Source organism: Myotis myotis, unplaced genomic scaffold (genome assembly GCF_014108235.1).
Source record: "Myotis myotis isolate mMyoMyo1 unplaced genomic scaffold, mMyoMyo1.p scaffold_m19_p_2, whole genome shotgun sequence".
NCBI classification, from domain to species: Eukaryota; Metazoa; Chordata; class Mammalia; order Chiroptera; family Vespertilionidae; genus Myotis; species Myotis myotis.
The window spans coordinates 7338094-7354081 of record NW_023416324.1 but is presented as its reverse complement, the minus strand read 5'-3'; the positions used below and the strand labels follow the sequence as shown (position 1 = coordinate 7354081).

At 49.7% G+C, this 15988-nt stretch overlaps 1 protein-coding gene across 4 annotated transcripts in view; it reads right to left on the bottom strand.

The window, feature by feature from the left end:
• Nucleotides 1-15988, bottom strand: part of KAZN (kazrin, periplakin interacting protein) — a 350665-nt gene that overhangs the window by 19916 nt on the left and 314761 nt on the right. For all 4 annotated transcript variants that reach the window (XM_036348161.1, XM_036348162.1, XM_036348164.1 and 1 more), the window contains 2 exons: nt 7228-7427; nt 6446-6564 (listed from right to left, as the gene is read on the bottom strand). In XM_036348161.1, the coding sequence (XP_036204054.1) occupies nt 6446-6564; nt 7228-7427 (319 nt within the window). The remainder of the gene's footprint in view (nt 1-6445; nt 6565-7227; nt 7428-15988) is intronic.

The window sequence follows — 15988 nt, the reverse complement described above, 5'->3', positions numbered from 1 at the left end:
AGCATGTATCTATGTGTGTGTGAGTGTGTATCTATGTGTGTGTATATGAGTGTGTGAGCATGTATCTATGTGAGCATGTATCTATGTGTGTGTGTATATCTATGTGTGTGTATATGAGTGTGTGAGCATGTATCTATGTGTGTGTGAGCATGTATCTATGTGTGTGTATATGAGTGTGTGAGCATGTATCTATGTGTGTGTGAGTGTGTATCTATGTGTGTGTATATGAGTGTGTGAGCATGTATCTATGTGTGTGTGAGTGTGTATCTATGTGTGTGTATATGAGTGTGTGAGCATGTATCTGTGTGTGAGTGTGTATCTATGTGTGTGTGTATATGAGTGTGTGAGCATGTATCTATGTGTGTGTGTGTATCTATGTGTGTGTATATGAGTGTGTGAGCATGTATCTATGTGTGTGTGAGTGTGTATCTATGTGTGTGTATATGAGTGTGTGAGCATGTATCTGTGTGTGTGTATCTATGTGTGTGTATATGAGTGTGTGAGCATGTATCTATGTGTGTGTGAGCATGTATCTATGTGTGTGTATATGAGTGTGTGAGCATGTATCTATGTGTGTGTGAGTGTGTATCTATGTGTGTGTATATGAGTGTGTGAGCATGTATCTATGTGTGTGTATCTATGCGTGTGTATATGAGTGTGTGAGCATGTATCTATGTGTGTGTGAGTGTGTATCTATGTGTGTGTATATGAGTGTGTGAGCATGTATCTATGTGTGTGTGAGTGTGTATCTGTGTGTATATGAGTGTGTGAGCATGTATCTGTGTGTGAGTGTGTATCTATGTGTGTGTGTATATGAGTGTGTGAGTGTGTATCTATGTGTGTGTATATGAGTGTGTGAGCATGTATCTATGTGTGTGTGAGCATGTATCTATGTGTGTGTATATGAGTGTGTGAGCATGTATCTATGTGTGTGTGTGTATGTATCTATGTGTGTGTATATGAGTGTGTGAGCATGTATCTATGTGTGTGTATCTATGTGTGTGTATATGAGTGTGAGCATGTATCTATGTGTGTGTGAGTGTGTATCTATGTGTGTGTATATGAGTGTGTGAGCATGTATCTATGTGTGTGTATCTATGTGTGTGTATATGAGTGTGTGAGCATGTATCTATGTGTGTGTGAGTGTGTATCTATGTGTGTGTATATGAGTGTGTGAGCATGTATCTATGTGTGTGTGAGTGTGTATCTATGTGTGTGTATATGAGTGTGTGAGCATGTATCTATGTGTGTGTGTATCTATGTGTGTGTATATGAGTGTGTGAGCATGTATCTATGTGTGTGTGAGTGTGTATCTATGTGTGTGTATATGAGTGTGTGAGCATGTATCTATGTGTGTGTGTATCTATGTGTGTGTATATGAGTGTGTGAGCATGTATCTATGTGTGTGTGAGTGTGTATCTATGTGTGTGTATATGAGTGTGTGAGCATGTATCTATGTGTGTGTGAGTGTGTATCTATGTGTGTGTATATGAGTGTGTGAGCATGTATCTATGTGAGTGTGTATCTATGTGTGTGTATATGAGTGTGTGAGCATGTATCTATGTGTGTGTGTATCTATGTGTGTGTATATGAGTGTGTGAGCATGTATCTATGTGTGTGTGAGCGTGTATCTATGTGTGTGTATATGAGTGTGTGAGCATGTATCTATGTGTGTGTGAGTGTGTATCTATGTGTGTGTATATGAGTGTGTGAGCATGTATCTATGTGTGTGTGAGTGTGTATCTATGTGTGTGTATATGAGTGTGTGAGCATGTATCTATGTGTGTGTGAGTGTGTATCTATGTGTGTGTATATGAGTGTGTGAGCATGTATCTATGTGTGTGTATATGAGTGTGTGAGCATGTATCTATGTGTGTGTGAGTGTGTATCTATGTGTGTGTATATGAGTGTGTGAGCATGTATCTGTGTGTGTGTGAGTGTGTATCTATGTGTGTGTATCTATGTGTGTGTATATGAGTGTGTGAGCATGTATCTATGTGTGTGTGAGCATGTATCTATGTGTGTGTATCTATGTGTGTGTATATGAGTGTGTGAGCATGTATCTATGTGAGCATGTATCTGTGTGTGTGTGAGTGTGTATCTATGTGTGTGTATATGAGTGTGTGAGCATGTATCTATGTGTGTGTATATATGAGTGTGTGAGCATGTATCTATGTGAGCATGTATCTATGTGTGTGTGAGTGTGTATCTATGTGTGTGTATATGAGTGTGTGAGCATGTATCTATGTGTGTGTGAGTGTGTATCTATGTGTGTGTATATGAGTGTGTGAGCATGTATCTATGTGAGCATGTATCTATGTGTGTGTGTATATCTATGTGTGTGTATATGAGTGTGTGAGCATGTATCTATGTGTGTGTGAGCATGTATCTATGTGTGTGTATATGAGTGTGTGAGCATGTATCTATGTGTGTGTGAGTGTGTATCTATGTGTGTGTATATGAGTGTGTGAGCATGTATCTATGTGTGTGTGAGTGTGTATCTATGTGTGTGTATATGAGTGTGTGAGCATGTATCTGTGTGTGAGTGTGTATCTATGTGTGTGTGTATATGAGTGTGTGAGCATGTATCTATGTGTGTGTGTGTATCTATGTGTGTGTATATGAGTGTGTGAGCATGTATCTATGTGTGTGTGAGTGTGTATCTATGTGTGTGTATATGAGTGTGTGAGCATGTATCTGTGTGTGTGTATCTATGTGTGTGTATATGAGTGTGTGAGCATGTATCTATGTGTGTGTGAGCATGTATCTATGTGTGTGTATATGAGTGTGTGAGCATGTATCTATGTGTGTGTGAGTGTGTATCTATGTGTGTGTATATGAGTGTGTGAGCATGTATCTATGTGTGTGTATCTATGCGTGTGTATATGAGTGTGTGAGCATGTATCTATGTGTGTGTGAGTGTGTATCTATGTGTGTGTATATGAGTGTGTGAGCATGTATCTATGTGTGTGTGAGTGTGTATCTGTGTGTATATGAGTGTGTGAGCATGTATCTGTGTGTGAGTGTGTATCTATGTGTGTGTGTATATGAGTGTGTGAGTGTGTATCTATGTGTGTGTATATGAGTGTGTGAGCATGTATCTATGTGTGTGTGAGCATGTATCTATGTGTGTGTATATGAGTGTGTGAGCATGTATCTATGTGTGTGTGAGTGTGTATCTATGTGTGTGTATATGAGTGTGTGAGCATGTATCTATGTGTGTGTATCTATGTGTGTGTATATGAGTGTGAGCATGTATCTATGTGTGTGTGAGTGTGTATCTATGTGTGTGTATATGAGTGTGTGAGCATGTATCTATGTGTGTGTATCTATGTGTGTGTATATGAGTGTGTGAGCATGTATCTATGTGTGTGTGAGTGTGTATGTGTGTGTATATGAGTGTGTGAGCATGTATCTATGTGTGTGTGAGTGTGTATCTATGTGTGTGTATATGAGTGTGTGAGCATGTATCTATGTGTGTGTGTATCTATGTGTGTGTATATGAGTGTGTGAGCATGTATCTATGTGTGTGTGAGTGTGTATCTATGTGTGTGTATATGAGTGTGTGAGCATGTATCTATGTGTGTGAGCATGTATCTATGTGTGTGTATATGAGTGTGTGAGCATGTATCTATGTGTGTGTGAGTGTGTATCTATGTGTGTGTATATGAGTGTGTGAGCATGTATCTATGTGTGTGTATCTATGTGTGTGTATATGAGTGTGTGAGCATGTATCTGTGTGTGTGTGAGTGTGTATCTATGTGTGTGTATATGAGTGTGTGAGCATGTATCTATGTGTGTGTGAGTGTGTATCTATGTGTGTGTATATGAGTGTGTGAGCATGTATCTATGTGTGTGTATCTATGTGTGTGTATATGAGTGTGTGAGCATGTATCTATGTGAGCATGTATCTGTGTGTGTGTGAGTGTGTATCTATGTGTGTGTGTGTGAGTGTGTGTGTGAGCATGTATCTATGTGTATGAGTGTGTGAGCATGTATCTATGTGTGTGTGTATATGAGTGTGTGAGCATGTATCTATGTGTGTGTGTATATCTATGTGTGTGTATATGAGTGTGTGAGCATGTATCTATGTGTGTGTGAGTGTGTATCTATGTGTGTGTATATGAGTGTGTGAGCATGTATCTGTGTGTGTGTGAGTGTGTATCTATGTGTGTGTGTGTGAGTGTGTGTGTGAGCATGTATCTATGTGTGTGTGTATATGAGTGTGTGAGCATGTATCTATGTGTGTGTGTATATCTATGTGTGTGTATATGAGTGTGAGCATGTATCTATGTGTGTGTGAGTGTGTATCTATGTGTGTGTATATGAGTGTGTGAGCATGTATCTGTGTGTGTGTGAGTGTGTATCTATGTGTGTGTGTGTGAGTGTGTGTGTGAGCATGTATCTATGTGTGTGTGTATATGAGTGTGTGAGCATGTATCTATGTGTGTGTATATGAGTGTGTGAGCATGTATCTGTGTGTGTGTGAGTGTGTATCTATGTGTGTGTGTGTGAGTGTGTGTGTGAGCATGTATCTATGTGAGCATGTATCTATGTGTGTGTGAGTGTGTATCTATGTGTGTGTATATGAGTGTGTGAGCATGTATCTGTGTGTGTGTGAGTGTGTATCTATGTGTGTGTGTGAGAGTGTGTGTGTGAGCATGTATCTATGTGTGTGTGTGTGAGCATGTATCTATGTGTCTGTATCTATGTGTGTGTATATGAGTGTGTGAGCATGTATCTATGTGAGCATGTATCTGTGTGTGTGTGAGTGTGTATCTATGTGTGTGTGTGTGAGTGTGTGTGTGAGCATGTATCTATGTGTATGAGTGTGTGAGCATGTATCTATGTGAGCATGTATCTATGTGAGTGTGTATCTATGTGTGTGTATATGAGTGTGTGAGCATGTATCTATGTGTGTGTATCTATGTGTGTGTATATGAGTGTGTGAGCATGTATCTATGTGAGCATGTATCTATGTGTGTGTGAGTGTGTATCTATGTGTGTGTGTGTGAGTGTGTGTGTGAGCATGTATCTATGTGTATGAGTGTGTGAGCATGTATCTATGTGAGCATGTATCTATGTGAGTGTGTATCTATGTGTGTGTATATGAGTGTGTGAGCATGTATCTATGTGTGTGTATCTATGTGTGTGTATATGAGTGTGTGAGCATGTATCTATGTGAGCATGTATCTATGTGTGTGTGAGTGTGTATCTATGTGTGTGTGTGTGAGTGTGTGTGTGAGCATGTATCTATGTGTATGAGTGTGTGAGCATGTATCTATGTGTGTGTGTATCTATGTGTGTATATGAGTGTGTGAGCATGTATCTATGTGTGTGTGAGTGTGTATGTGTGTGTGTATGAGTGTGTGTGTATGAGTGTGTGAACATGTATCTATGTGTGTGTGTGAGTGTATGAGTGTGTGAGAGTGTGTGTGTGAGCATGTATCTATGTGTGTGTGTGTGTGAGCATGTATCTATGTGTGTGTGTATCTATGTGTGTGTATATGAGTGTGTGAGCATGTATCTATGTGTGTGTGAGTGTGTATGTGTGTGTGTATGAGTGTGTGAGCATGTATCTATGTGTGTGAGTGTGTATGTGTGTGTGTATGAGTGTGTGTGTATGAGTGTGTGAACATGTATCTATGTGTGTGTGTGTATGTGTGTGTGTATGAGTGTGTGAACATGTATCTATGTGTGTGTGTGAGTGTATGAGTGTGTGAGAGTGTGTGTGTGAGCATGTATCTATGTGTGTGTGTGTGTGAGTGTGTGTGTGAGTGGGGATCCTTCCCTTTCCCCCAGATCTGCTTGGTGAATGAGGCCCCCCCAGCAAAGCCTGCTCACAAAAGGTGAGGAGAGAGGCCGCAGGAGGTAGGCCAGGTGGGTGATGTTATGGGTGGGGGTCAGGGTGCTAAGAGCAGGGGGCAGGGCAACAAGGACACACCTGGTGGGAGGGGCCTCGGCCATTCCCTGGTGTGCTTCCTGCAAGGAGCCCCTCCCACGGGCCTGCTGTGTCCCATCCTGGTCTCCCTGCCTGTTCCTTCCCTCTGCGCCCTCCGTGCCCTCTGCGCCCTCCGCGCCCTGGAACCCCGGGAGCTGGGGCTGAGCTGGAAGCAGGCAGAGCAGACACTGTGGCCAAATCCCCACCTCTTCTCGGCTGGCCCACCCTCGGAGATAGAGGAGTTCTGGGGGTGCGTGAGGTCTCCCCGACCCCTGCACCGGGGGGATGGGAGGGCATGTGGGGCCTCACTCACTCCCTGGTCTCCATCTTTCCATGGGGGGATTGGGGTGTGCCTGGTCCTCCTGCCCAGAGATGTTTGGTACCAGACTGCACACCTGGCCCAGCCTACAGCGCCCCTTCACCCCACCTGTGTGATCGGAGGTCCTGGGGGCACTTCTCTCCTTCCCTGGGGCCAGCCCAGGCGGTGCCAGGAGCGGGGCTCACCTCCGGCCCGCCTCGGCGTCGCGGTAGTCCTCGATGGCCAGCCGCAGCTTGCGCCGGTGCAGGGAGCTGCACACGCCCAGGCCCAGCTCCAGGTCCTCGTCGCTCAGGCTCAGCAGCACCTGCGCCCCAGAAATGGGCACTGAGCGTCCGGGAGGCTTGGGGCACCTAAGGCCTCCCAGGACCCATGTCGGCCAGGGCTGAGCCCCAGAGGGGTCTGCTGGCTAGGGCTCCTTCTCCCCATCTCCCTGCCCACCTTCCCTGCGGTCAGGGCAGAGCACCCCTGCAGCCCCTCTGAAGGACCCCTGTAGCCTTCCTAGAGCCCCCCTGAAGCACCCCCACAGCCTGTCTGGAGCCCCCCTGGAACACCCCTGAAGCCCCCCTGGAAGACCCCTGAACACCCCTTGCAGCCTACCTAGAGCTCCCCTGCAGCACCCCTGCAGCCGCCTGGAGCACCCCTGCAGCACCTCTCAGGCTGGGGCTCCAGGAGGTGGGCAGATCACCATCCAGGCCGAAAGAGCCCTTCCGTGGAGCCCTGCCTCCCCTCAGCCAGGTAAAGGGAGGCTCGTCCCGGTTTAAAGGTGAGGAGGCTGAGCCCAGGAGGGCTGTGACTTGCTGGGGAGACTGAGGGTTTATTGGGAACACTGGTGCCTGGGTTACATCTCCTGCTCGCCCTGAGGGTCAGGGTGGGAGTCGGGGTGGGGGTGGGGCAGGCCAGCTCAGGGTTGGTAAAGCTCATGGGAGGGCCCGGGGGGATTCTCACTGGGGTCCCGGGTGTGCCCTACCTTCCCGCTCTTCACGTTCTCCGCGCAGGCCTTGACGTACATGGGCATGGCCATGACCACCTCCAGCCAGGCCTGCACGGCGCCCGCCTTCCAGTGGGACATGGGGGTGGTCCTGACCAGCTCCACCTGCTGCAGCCGGTCCACCTGCTCCTCGCCCTCCGACAGGCTCTGCCTCGTGGGGCTGCACTGGCTGTCCGCGTCTGCAACACACGAGCGCAGGCCCTGCTGGGAGGACACACACACGCCCGGGCTCCCAACGCACCAGGCCCTGCTGGGGAGGGGGTCCGGGGGGCCGCGGGGGGCAGGGATGGGCAGGCTGCACCCCCTGAGCCTGCATCCCCCCTGCAGGAGGAGGGCAGGGATGTCTTCCCCCCATGCATTTCTTCTTTTAAAAATCAAAATGGCCCAGCATCGTGGCTCAGTGGTTGAGCATCGACCTATGAACCAGGAGGTCATGGTTCGATTCCCGGTCAGGGCACATGGCTGGGTTGCGGGCTTGATTCCCAGTGTGGGGAGTGCAGGAGGCAGCCGGTCAATGATTCTCTCTCATCACTGATGTTTCTATCTCCCTCTCCCTTTCCCTTTCCCTTCCTCTCTGAAATCAATAAAAACATATTTAAAAAAAAATAAAAATGGCCTTTGTTTTGTTTTGCCACCGTTCCCCCATTACACAAAGAAAAGAATTTTAAAAACTTAATCCAGAAAAGAATACAAATAAAACAAGGTGGGAATGGCCCCAAGTCCCGCACCCTCAGGCAGCAGCTGTTAGTATTTAGCGAAGCGCACATTGGGAGACACACAAGCCCAGGCTACAAACACACGCAGACCCACGCGCTGCACCCCGCGTCCGTCCCGTGACACGCGGCTCTCACGGCACCCCTGCACCCGGGAGCAGCCTGCACTATCTTCTGACCGCCCAGGCCTCAGGGATGGCTGCTCGACCTTTATTTCACCCGCCGCTGCGATGGGCCCCGTTCTGTCCCCGTGTTTCACTATCTCGAACGATGCAGCACTGGTCACCTTGGGCAGCGGGGTGATTTATCTTCTCAGGACAAAGCGAAGCCAGTTTCTGGAGCGGCCCTCGCAGACAATAAGTCTGTTCGCCAGAAAGTTCCAACCCTGTTCTTCATTGGTGGCCACGGCGTCCACACCTGACGCTTTTTGGCTACACCCTGAGTGCAGCTGTGGCTGCCTCGGTCCCCCTGCCTTGCTGGGAGGAGTGTGGCTTGAGTTCGGCTCGGTGCCTGGGGAGGGAACCCAGCCCCAGGCCTTGAGCATCCTACCTGGGCAGGAATTCGCTGCCCCAGCCGGACTCCCACTGGGTCCAGGTGGGCAGGGCCGTGGTCGGAGAGGTGAGGGTGGGCTTGTGTGTTCGGTGCCAAGGTGTTTGCGGTGCCTGGCTCTGTCTTCCCAAGCGAGGGAGGTAAGGGGCCACGGGAAGGGGGAGACTGGGAGAAGATGGGCAGCGGGAGTCAGAGATGGAGAGAGGGGGAGGGAGGGAGGAGGAGGGAGGGGAAGGGAAGAGAGACTCCAAGAGCAAGTCTTCAGGAGAGAAATTCTGCCATAGAAACAGCAAATACAAAAAGACAGCAGGAAGGAGGAGAGAGCGCATGAGGGTGGGGAGGGCCTGGCGGACCCGTGGAAGACAAGAACCCAACGCACTTCCTGCGAGTGTGCGTTCCTGGGCCGCGTGTCTTTGGGAGCCGGTGCTGGTGGTTCTAACGGGCTTCGGGCCCCCGAGAGGAGCTGGCTCTGCACTCACGTTATTGATGGACTCCAGGCTCCAGGAATGCGGGGGCCACGCCGAGTTCACGGGAGCAAAGCACACGTTTCGGTTTCTGAGCAAAGACAGCCCTTCAGCGCGCCACCTCCCTCCGCCCACCCCCGGGCTGACCAAGGAGGAGATGCTGTGGGGTGTCTTTGGGGTCAGACACCATGAATTAAAGGCAGTTTCCAGATGCTGGCATTAGAGGGCCAGGTTTTATGGCCGGGATCCCATCAGTCCCGGCTTTTATTTCCCCGCTGTCTCAGTTCTGAGGGGGAATCACTCATGGTTATAGCCAGGCAGCTCCGTGAGCGCCCAGGACCTAGAGGCCTGGCTGGGCCTCAGCAGCGTCTCAGGAGGGGCCCAGGAGGCAGCCACTCTGGATGCTGCCGAACACGAAGAGGCGGGACACGGTGAGACTGTGGAGGAGAGACTGCCTTCTCCCGCCCACCCCAACACAGGCACGAGAGTTCCCCCAGCTGGGCCCCCCACGCAGGGCGTCCGCCTGGCTCAGGCTCTGGCACACTACGGCCCGTGGGCCACATTCAGCCCGCAGCCTGCCTGTCTCCATTAAAGGTGACTGGGGCACGGCCTCCCCTATTTGCCACACGTGGTCTAAGGCTGCTCTCCTGCTGCAATGGCAGTGTGAGTAGTGGTGACAGATTGTCTGTCCAAAATCCTAAAATAGTTACTGTCTGGCCTGTGATAGAACATCTTTTACAGAAACCTCGAGGCTTCGAGGTTGGCGTTGGAATATGAGAGACCTGGGTTTGGGAAAGTGTTTCCAATGTCCTCAGCCTCACTTTCCACATCTGGGAAATGGGATGATAACGATGTCGAATCACACAGGCCTATGGGAGGACCAGATGAGAGGCTGTATGAAGTATACACAAAGCTCAGCCTGGCATCTGGCAGACAGTGGGTGTCCGGCACACGCTGATGGCCTGGGGTCTCTGACCTCTGCGGGCTCATGGCACTTACAGTGGAGACCGGCTCTGTCCAGAAGAGCAGCTACAAGCCCCGTGTGGCTCCTGAGCCCCGGTAATGTGGCTCGTCCACGTTCAAAGGGCCGGCGGTGTACAGCACACACTAGACTTTGAAGGCTGTGTACAAAACGATGCAAACTACGTTATTAATTTTTATGATCACACATTAAAATGATAATATGTTGGGTCTGTGGGTTAAATAAAAGATATTACTAAAATTCATTTCACCTGTTTTTTTACTTTTTAATATGGCCACTACAGAATCTAAAATTGCATGTGTGGCCTGCATGATGTTTTTACTGGCCTGGGTGGAAGGTTTTCTGTTTGTTTTCTCATCTCATTCCCACCCCCTCAGTGGGTTTGGAGGTGAGGCACCCGCTTCTCTGTTTTGGGTTCAGTCGTCCTGGACGTGCGGCCCCTGAGGCGGCAGCAGCAGCAGCACCTGGGAAGTTGTTAGGAGTGAAACCCCTGGAGCCTGCCCAGGCCTCCTGACGCGGAAACGCTGGGGCTGGGCCCAGCAACAATCTGTGTCTTACTTAACAAGCCCCTCAGGTGCCTCTGATACATGCGGAGGTCCTGAGCCACGCTTTAATGCTTGCCCTTGAAAACTTCTCCTGAATATTTAACTTGAAACCTAGCATTGATCAATATCTTTTTTTAAAAAAAATATACTTTTATTGATTTCAGAGAGGAAGGGAGAGGGAGAGATGGAAACATCAATGATGTGAGAGAATCATTGATTGGCTGCCTCCTACAAAGCCCCCCCACTGAGGGCCGAGCCTACAACCCGGGCATGTGCCCTTGACCGGAATTGAACCTGGGACCCTTCAGTCCCCAGGCCAATGTTCTATCCACTGAGCCAAACTGGCTAGGGCTGATCAGTATCTTAATACCTTCTCCTAAACTGTAAGATTATTAAAAACATTCATTCTGATCATGTCTCCTGACTAAACCCTACCCTATCCAGTATTTGAATTATGTCCTTTTAAAATCCCCCACAATTGAGACATTGTCATCATTATTTTATACTGATATTAAATATTAAAAAATGTACCTACAGGTTTACCAATTTCTCTGTTCTTTATTTCTTCTTGTGGCTTAGACATTACTTCTAGGATAATGAAGAACCTGATTTAAAGGTTCCTCTGGCTCAGCTGGTGTGGCTCAGTGGTTGAGCATTGACTATGCACCAGGACCGTGGTTGGCAAACTGCGGCTTGCGAGCCACATGCGGCTTTTTGGCCCCTTGAGTGTGGCTCTTCCAAGCCTTAGGAGTACCCTAATTAAGTTAATAACAATGTACCTCCCCATATAGTTTAAGTTTAAAAAAAATTGGCTCTCAAAAGAAATTTCAATCGTTGTACTGTTGATATTTGGCTCTGTTGACCAATGAGTTTGCCAAACACTGCACCAAGAGGTCATGGTTTGATTCCCAGTCAGGGCACATGCCCAGATTGCAGGCTCCATCCCCAGGGTGGGGCGTGCAGGAGGCAGCCAATCAATGATTCTCTCATCATTGATGTTTCTATCTCTCTCTCCCCCTCTTCCTTCCTCTCTGAAATCAATAAAAACATATATATTTTAAAAAGTTCCTCTGATTAAGAGTAACTTTGGTTTATCTGAAAAAAGTCCATTTCACCCTGTTCTTCAGAGCGTTCTGCTGGGTGCACGGTTTTAGGTTGACGGCTATTTTCCTTCCGTGCTTTGAGGACATTGCTTCACTTCCTGCTGCCTTCCATTCCGCTGAAGGGAAGTCAGCTGCCGGTCCCATCGCCCTTCTGTTAGTTACATTTAAGGTTTCCTCTTTGTCTCTAATGTCCTTCCGTTTCCTTAGGATGCAGCTAGACGTGGATTTCTCTTTAGTTATTCTGGTTGAGAGAAACTTCCCATATCTGTGGCTTCATTTTTGGAATGTTCTCGACCATTATCTCTTAAAACATCACCTCTTCTCCATTCTCTGTTTCCTTCTGGGACTGGACTTTGTCTTCCCTTCCTTGTAACCTAGCACTGTCTACTTCCTGTGATGAGGGAAATGTTGTGTAAGCTACAATGTGCAGTGTGACAGCTGTCAGGCATCTGTGGCTATAAGCTCTGAAAATGTAGGCGGTGCGACTGAAGAACCGAGTTTTAAATTTTATTTAATTTTAATTAACATAAATTTACGTTTACCTTGCCATCTGTGGCTAGTGGGCTATTGTAGTGAACCAGAAAGCTCTCATTTCTCCTTCAGAGTTTTTAACAACTTATCTTCCAATGTTGCATTCTGGGTAATTTCCTATTTTTTTTTTCATTCTAAAAATCTCTCTCTTCAGCTATTTGTCTGCTATTTAACCCATCCTTGGACTGATTTTTTTCCTAATGCTACTACCAATGATATATTTTTGTTTCTAAAAGTTCTATTTGGTTGTTTTTCAAGATTGCCTGGTCTTTTTAGACAGTCCCTTGCTGTTGGCTCATTCTATGATTTTATCTGAAATTTCTTTAAATACTGCATTTGTATTATTTTGTATTTGGTTTTGACAGCTGCTCTATCTGAAAGGCCTTGGAAGTTTAAGTGTGCTTGAGCTTCTGCTGACTCTCCTGCATGCTGATCTCATATTTCATCTTCTGGGACGCCAGGGCCCAGGGGGCTGAGAGGTAGGTTCTGCCCCTTCGCTCCGCCACACCCCAAGGTTTACTCCCCCGTTAGCAGTCCTGCTGTCCGCATCTGTCTGGACAGACACCCGCCTTCGCATCTGGCTACCGCTCACTGCTCCTGCTCTGGAATTAGCTCAGAGCTTTTGGTTTGGGGTGGGGGTGCCTGGGAGATTTCCCTTACTTTTGCTGAGGCCAGCCATGCATTAAAAAGTATGTTTTATTCCAGATTTAGTGGTTTTGTAGAGGGAGGCCCTTTGGAACCTGCCTTTCTCTACATGCCCCCAATGGACACCCTGCTGGCCGTGTGCACTGTCCACCCAGCACTCACTCTTCGTGTTCTGCTGACCCTGCCCGTGTGCCGGTCTGTCCATCTGCCCTGCCGCCAAGGGAGTCCCTAGGTGGGCGGTCGCGTCTATCATCTCTTCATTAGCCAGGCCTGCCTCACGGTGATGCTTACGGCCATCAGTGGTGGTAAAAGCCCAAGTTATGGGCGAGGGACGGACAACTCCATTTGTTTGGATGTGTTTATTTTTGTTTCTGTTGTTAATCCTCACCCGAGGATATTTTTCCATTGATTTTTAGAGAGAAGTGGAAGTGAGAGGAAAGACAGAAACATCGATGTGAGAGAAACACATCGACTGGTTGTCTATTGCATGAGCCCCGACCAGGGCCCGGACCGGGGAGGAGCCTGCAACCGAGGAACATGCCCTTGGCTGGAATCGAACTCGGGCCCCTTCGGTCCGCAGGCCAACGCTCTATCCCCTGAGCCAAACCGGCCAGGGCTGTTTGAAGGTTGTTAAAATTTGATTATGTCCGGACACCGCTTCTGCTCAACAACCTTCACTGGTTCCCGGGACAAAGTCCAAACTCCTTCCAGGACAGGGGTCTGTGGGAACCAGTGATGCTGTCAGCTTCCCCTCCGTCTCTCCCCTTCCCTCACACCCTGGGCACCCAGCGGTCCTGCCTCCCCACCCCCATCTCCGTCTGCTCTACCTGCTGCCCTCTGCCCCAAAGGCGGCCTGCTGCTGTCTTCTCGGCTTGGCAAACTCCTATGAAACCTTCAGGGTCCCTTTAAATCCCTCCTCTTACATGAAACCCTTCTCTGGTCACTAGTGTAGGCCTGTCACCCCCGTAACACACTCATTCCCGCTCACACTCACGCGCTCGCACGTCAATCCAGGTGCGCCCCCGCGCCGCCTGTCTCATGGTGGGATTAATTAAGGTTGTGTAATTATGTGATGAGTGTCCGTGCCCCCCTCTAGACTGCAAATTCCAGGAGGACGGAAGATGGGCCTGTTTTTGCCCCCGAGGTAACTTGGGTACCTAGCAAGCCCTAACCCAGCCTTGCGCCGGTGAATGTTTAACAACGGGCTCTTGCATTTTGAAAAAGGGGCTTTGGTTTGTAGCATTTGCTTGCCCATCTCTTTGTCCTCATCCTCAGCCTGACACCCTCCCCGCCTGCCTGCGTGTCCACACTGATGACCACGTGCTTCTGGGGTTCCCGGGAGAGTGTGAGTCCCCCTTGGTCAGGCCCAATCAGCCCCTGTATTGAAGGTGGAGCACTCCCTCCCTCCCTCCCTCCCTCACCCTCCACCCTCCCAGTCTCTGAGCTCCAGAGCCCGGCCAAGGCCAGGAGAAATGGCTGAGCCACCTGGCTGGGCTTTCAGGCCACTGGTAGGCTGACTCCCGTCCTGCTGCCGCCCTGGCCACATGGGCCTCTGGCTTTGAGACCGAGTGGGAATGAAGCGAGTAAGTGCCCAGCACAGTCCTTGTCGCCCTCAACACGCTTAGCAGTGGCCTCGTGAGTCCAAGTCATTCCAGCTCCCACCAGAGGCCCCAGGTCCTGTTGCTAACGCTTGCCTGCGGCTCCACCATCCGTGGCTGTGAGCATGCTGCATCCTCCCCGGGAGGTGGGCATGAGGCTCCCACAGGCCCATTTTGCAGACGGGAATGTGCAGCTCAGAAACGTCCAGGGAGGCTGTGTTTTCTCTCGTTGGCCTGCATTTGCTTTCAGCTGCGTCTCCTGCAGCGCTGCGGCTAGCAGCTGCTATCCATCTATTCACCTTTCCAACAGCCTGGGAGATAGGCCGTTTCAGCTCCATTTTACAGAGCGGGAAACTGAGGCTCAAAGGGACTGGGGGACTGGCTTAGGGTCACACAGCTAAGTGGTCAAGCCCAAAGACCTGGCTCCCAAGCCTGGTTTGCTCCTCCACACCCCTCCCTGTGCTGCTTGGTTTTCATAGACTCCGCTGGGTTCCAACTGTCGCTAAAACGAGTGTGTTTCTTACACACACACACACACACACACACAGACCGAGGGAACCTGAGAATGAATGGTTCATACCCCTGAGCTGCAATTGCTTTGTAGATGGCTCTCAAACTCCCTCTGGCATACAGAGAGCCTCCTCCCTGTCACCGCAGCTCTGGTCCCTGCAGTGACAGAGTCAGAGTGGCCTTCTCCCTCCCTGGCCCAGAACCATAGATTCCACCCACCCCACCCCAAGACATCAGCTTCCTAACAAGGAAGGACGCTAGCACCATGCAGGCCTGCAGCCAATTTGGATGTGACTCCAGCATGACTGGCCTGTCCCAAGGAAGCAATTAGGCAGCTTCGAGCTGGTGGGGTGACAGGGGCCGGACGTCCTGGCAGGAGGCATGCCCCTTCCGCTCCCTGCATCAAGGCTCGGCCCTTCTGTCTACACCTGGGACCGGGGACGGCAGCAAAACGAACACCAGGATTGGCGTTCCTTAGCCTGTCTTCTGGGGCCCCTCCACCTTCAGCAGGTACTGCCACGGCCCAGGTTTTCTGAGCAAAGGGGATGCTCACGTAGATGGAGGTCCAGACTCCCCTCCCTCGCACCTGGCTCCCCTCGCTTCTCAAGGCACGTGGGGATCCCACGTGAGCCACAGGGACTTGCCGTGGCCAAACGCCATCAGAAACGTGGCATGCTTAGAACTCTTCAGAGAGCCACTGGCGTGGGGCCTCCAAGCACAGAAGAAAGCAGCCGAAGGAGCCCCCCATACTGACACTTCCCAGAGGGCGCTCCACGGACTAAACGCAAAGGCATGGATGGGTCTGTGGTCAAGTTTGGGAAGCACAAGGTGGAAAAAAGGGAAATTTCTTTTTTTCTTTGCAGAACTTGTCAGAGACTTGAAAAGCTAATGGGTTGTCTCTAAGGATTGGAGACACCACGCATTGCTTCCAAAACGTACTGACCCAGAGATTTAGTTTCTTCCGGCTGAGTCTTGTGGTCTGTGGAGCACTGGCCTGGGAGTCAGGAGCCCTGGGCTCCAGAACCAGCTCAGCCACGGGTACCCTGCTAGGCTGTGGCAAGTCCTTCCTGCAGTCAGAGAGGAGTAGGCGAGAGGCCACT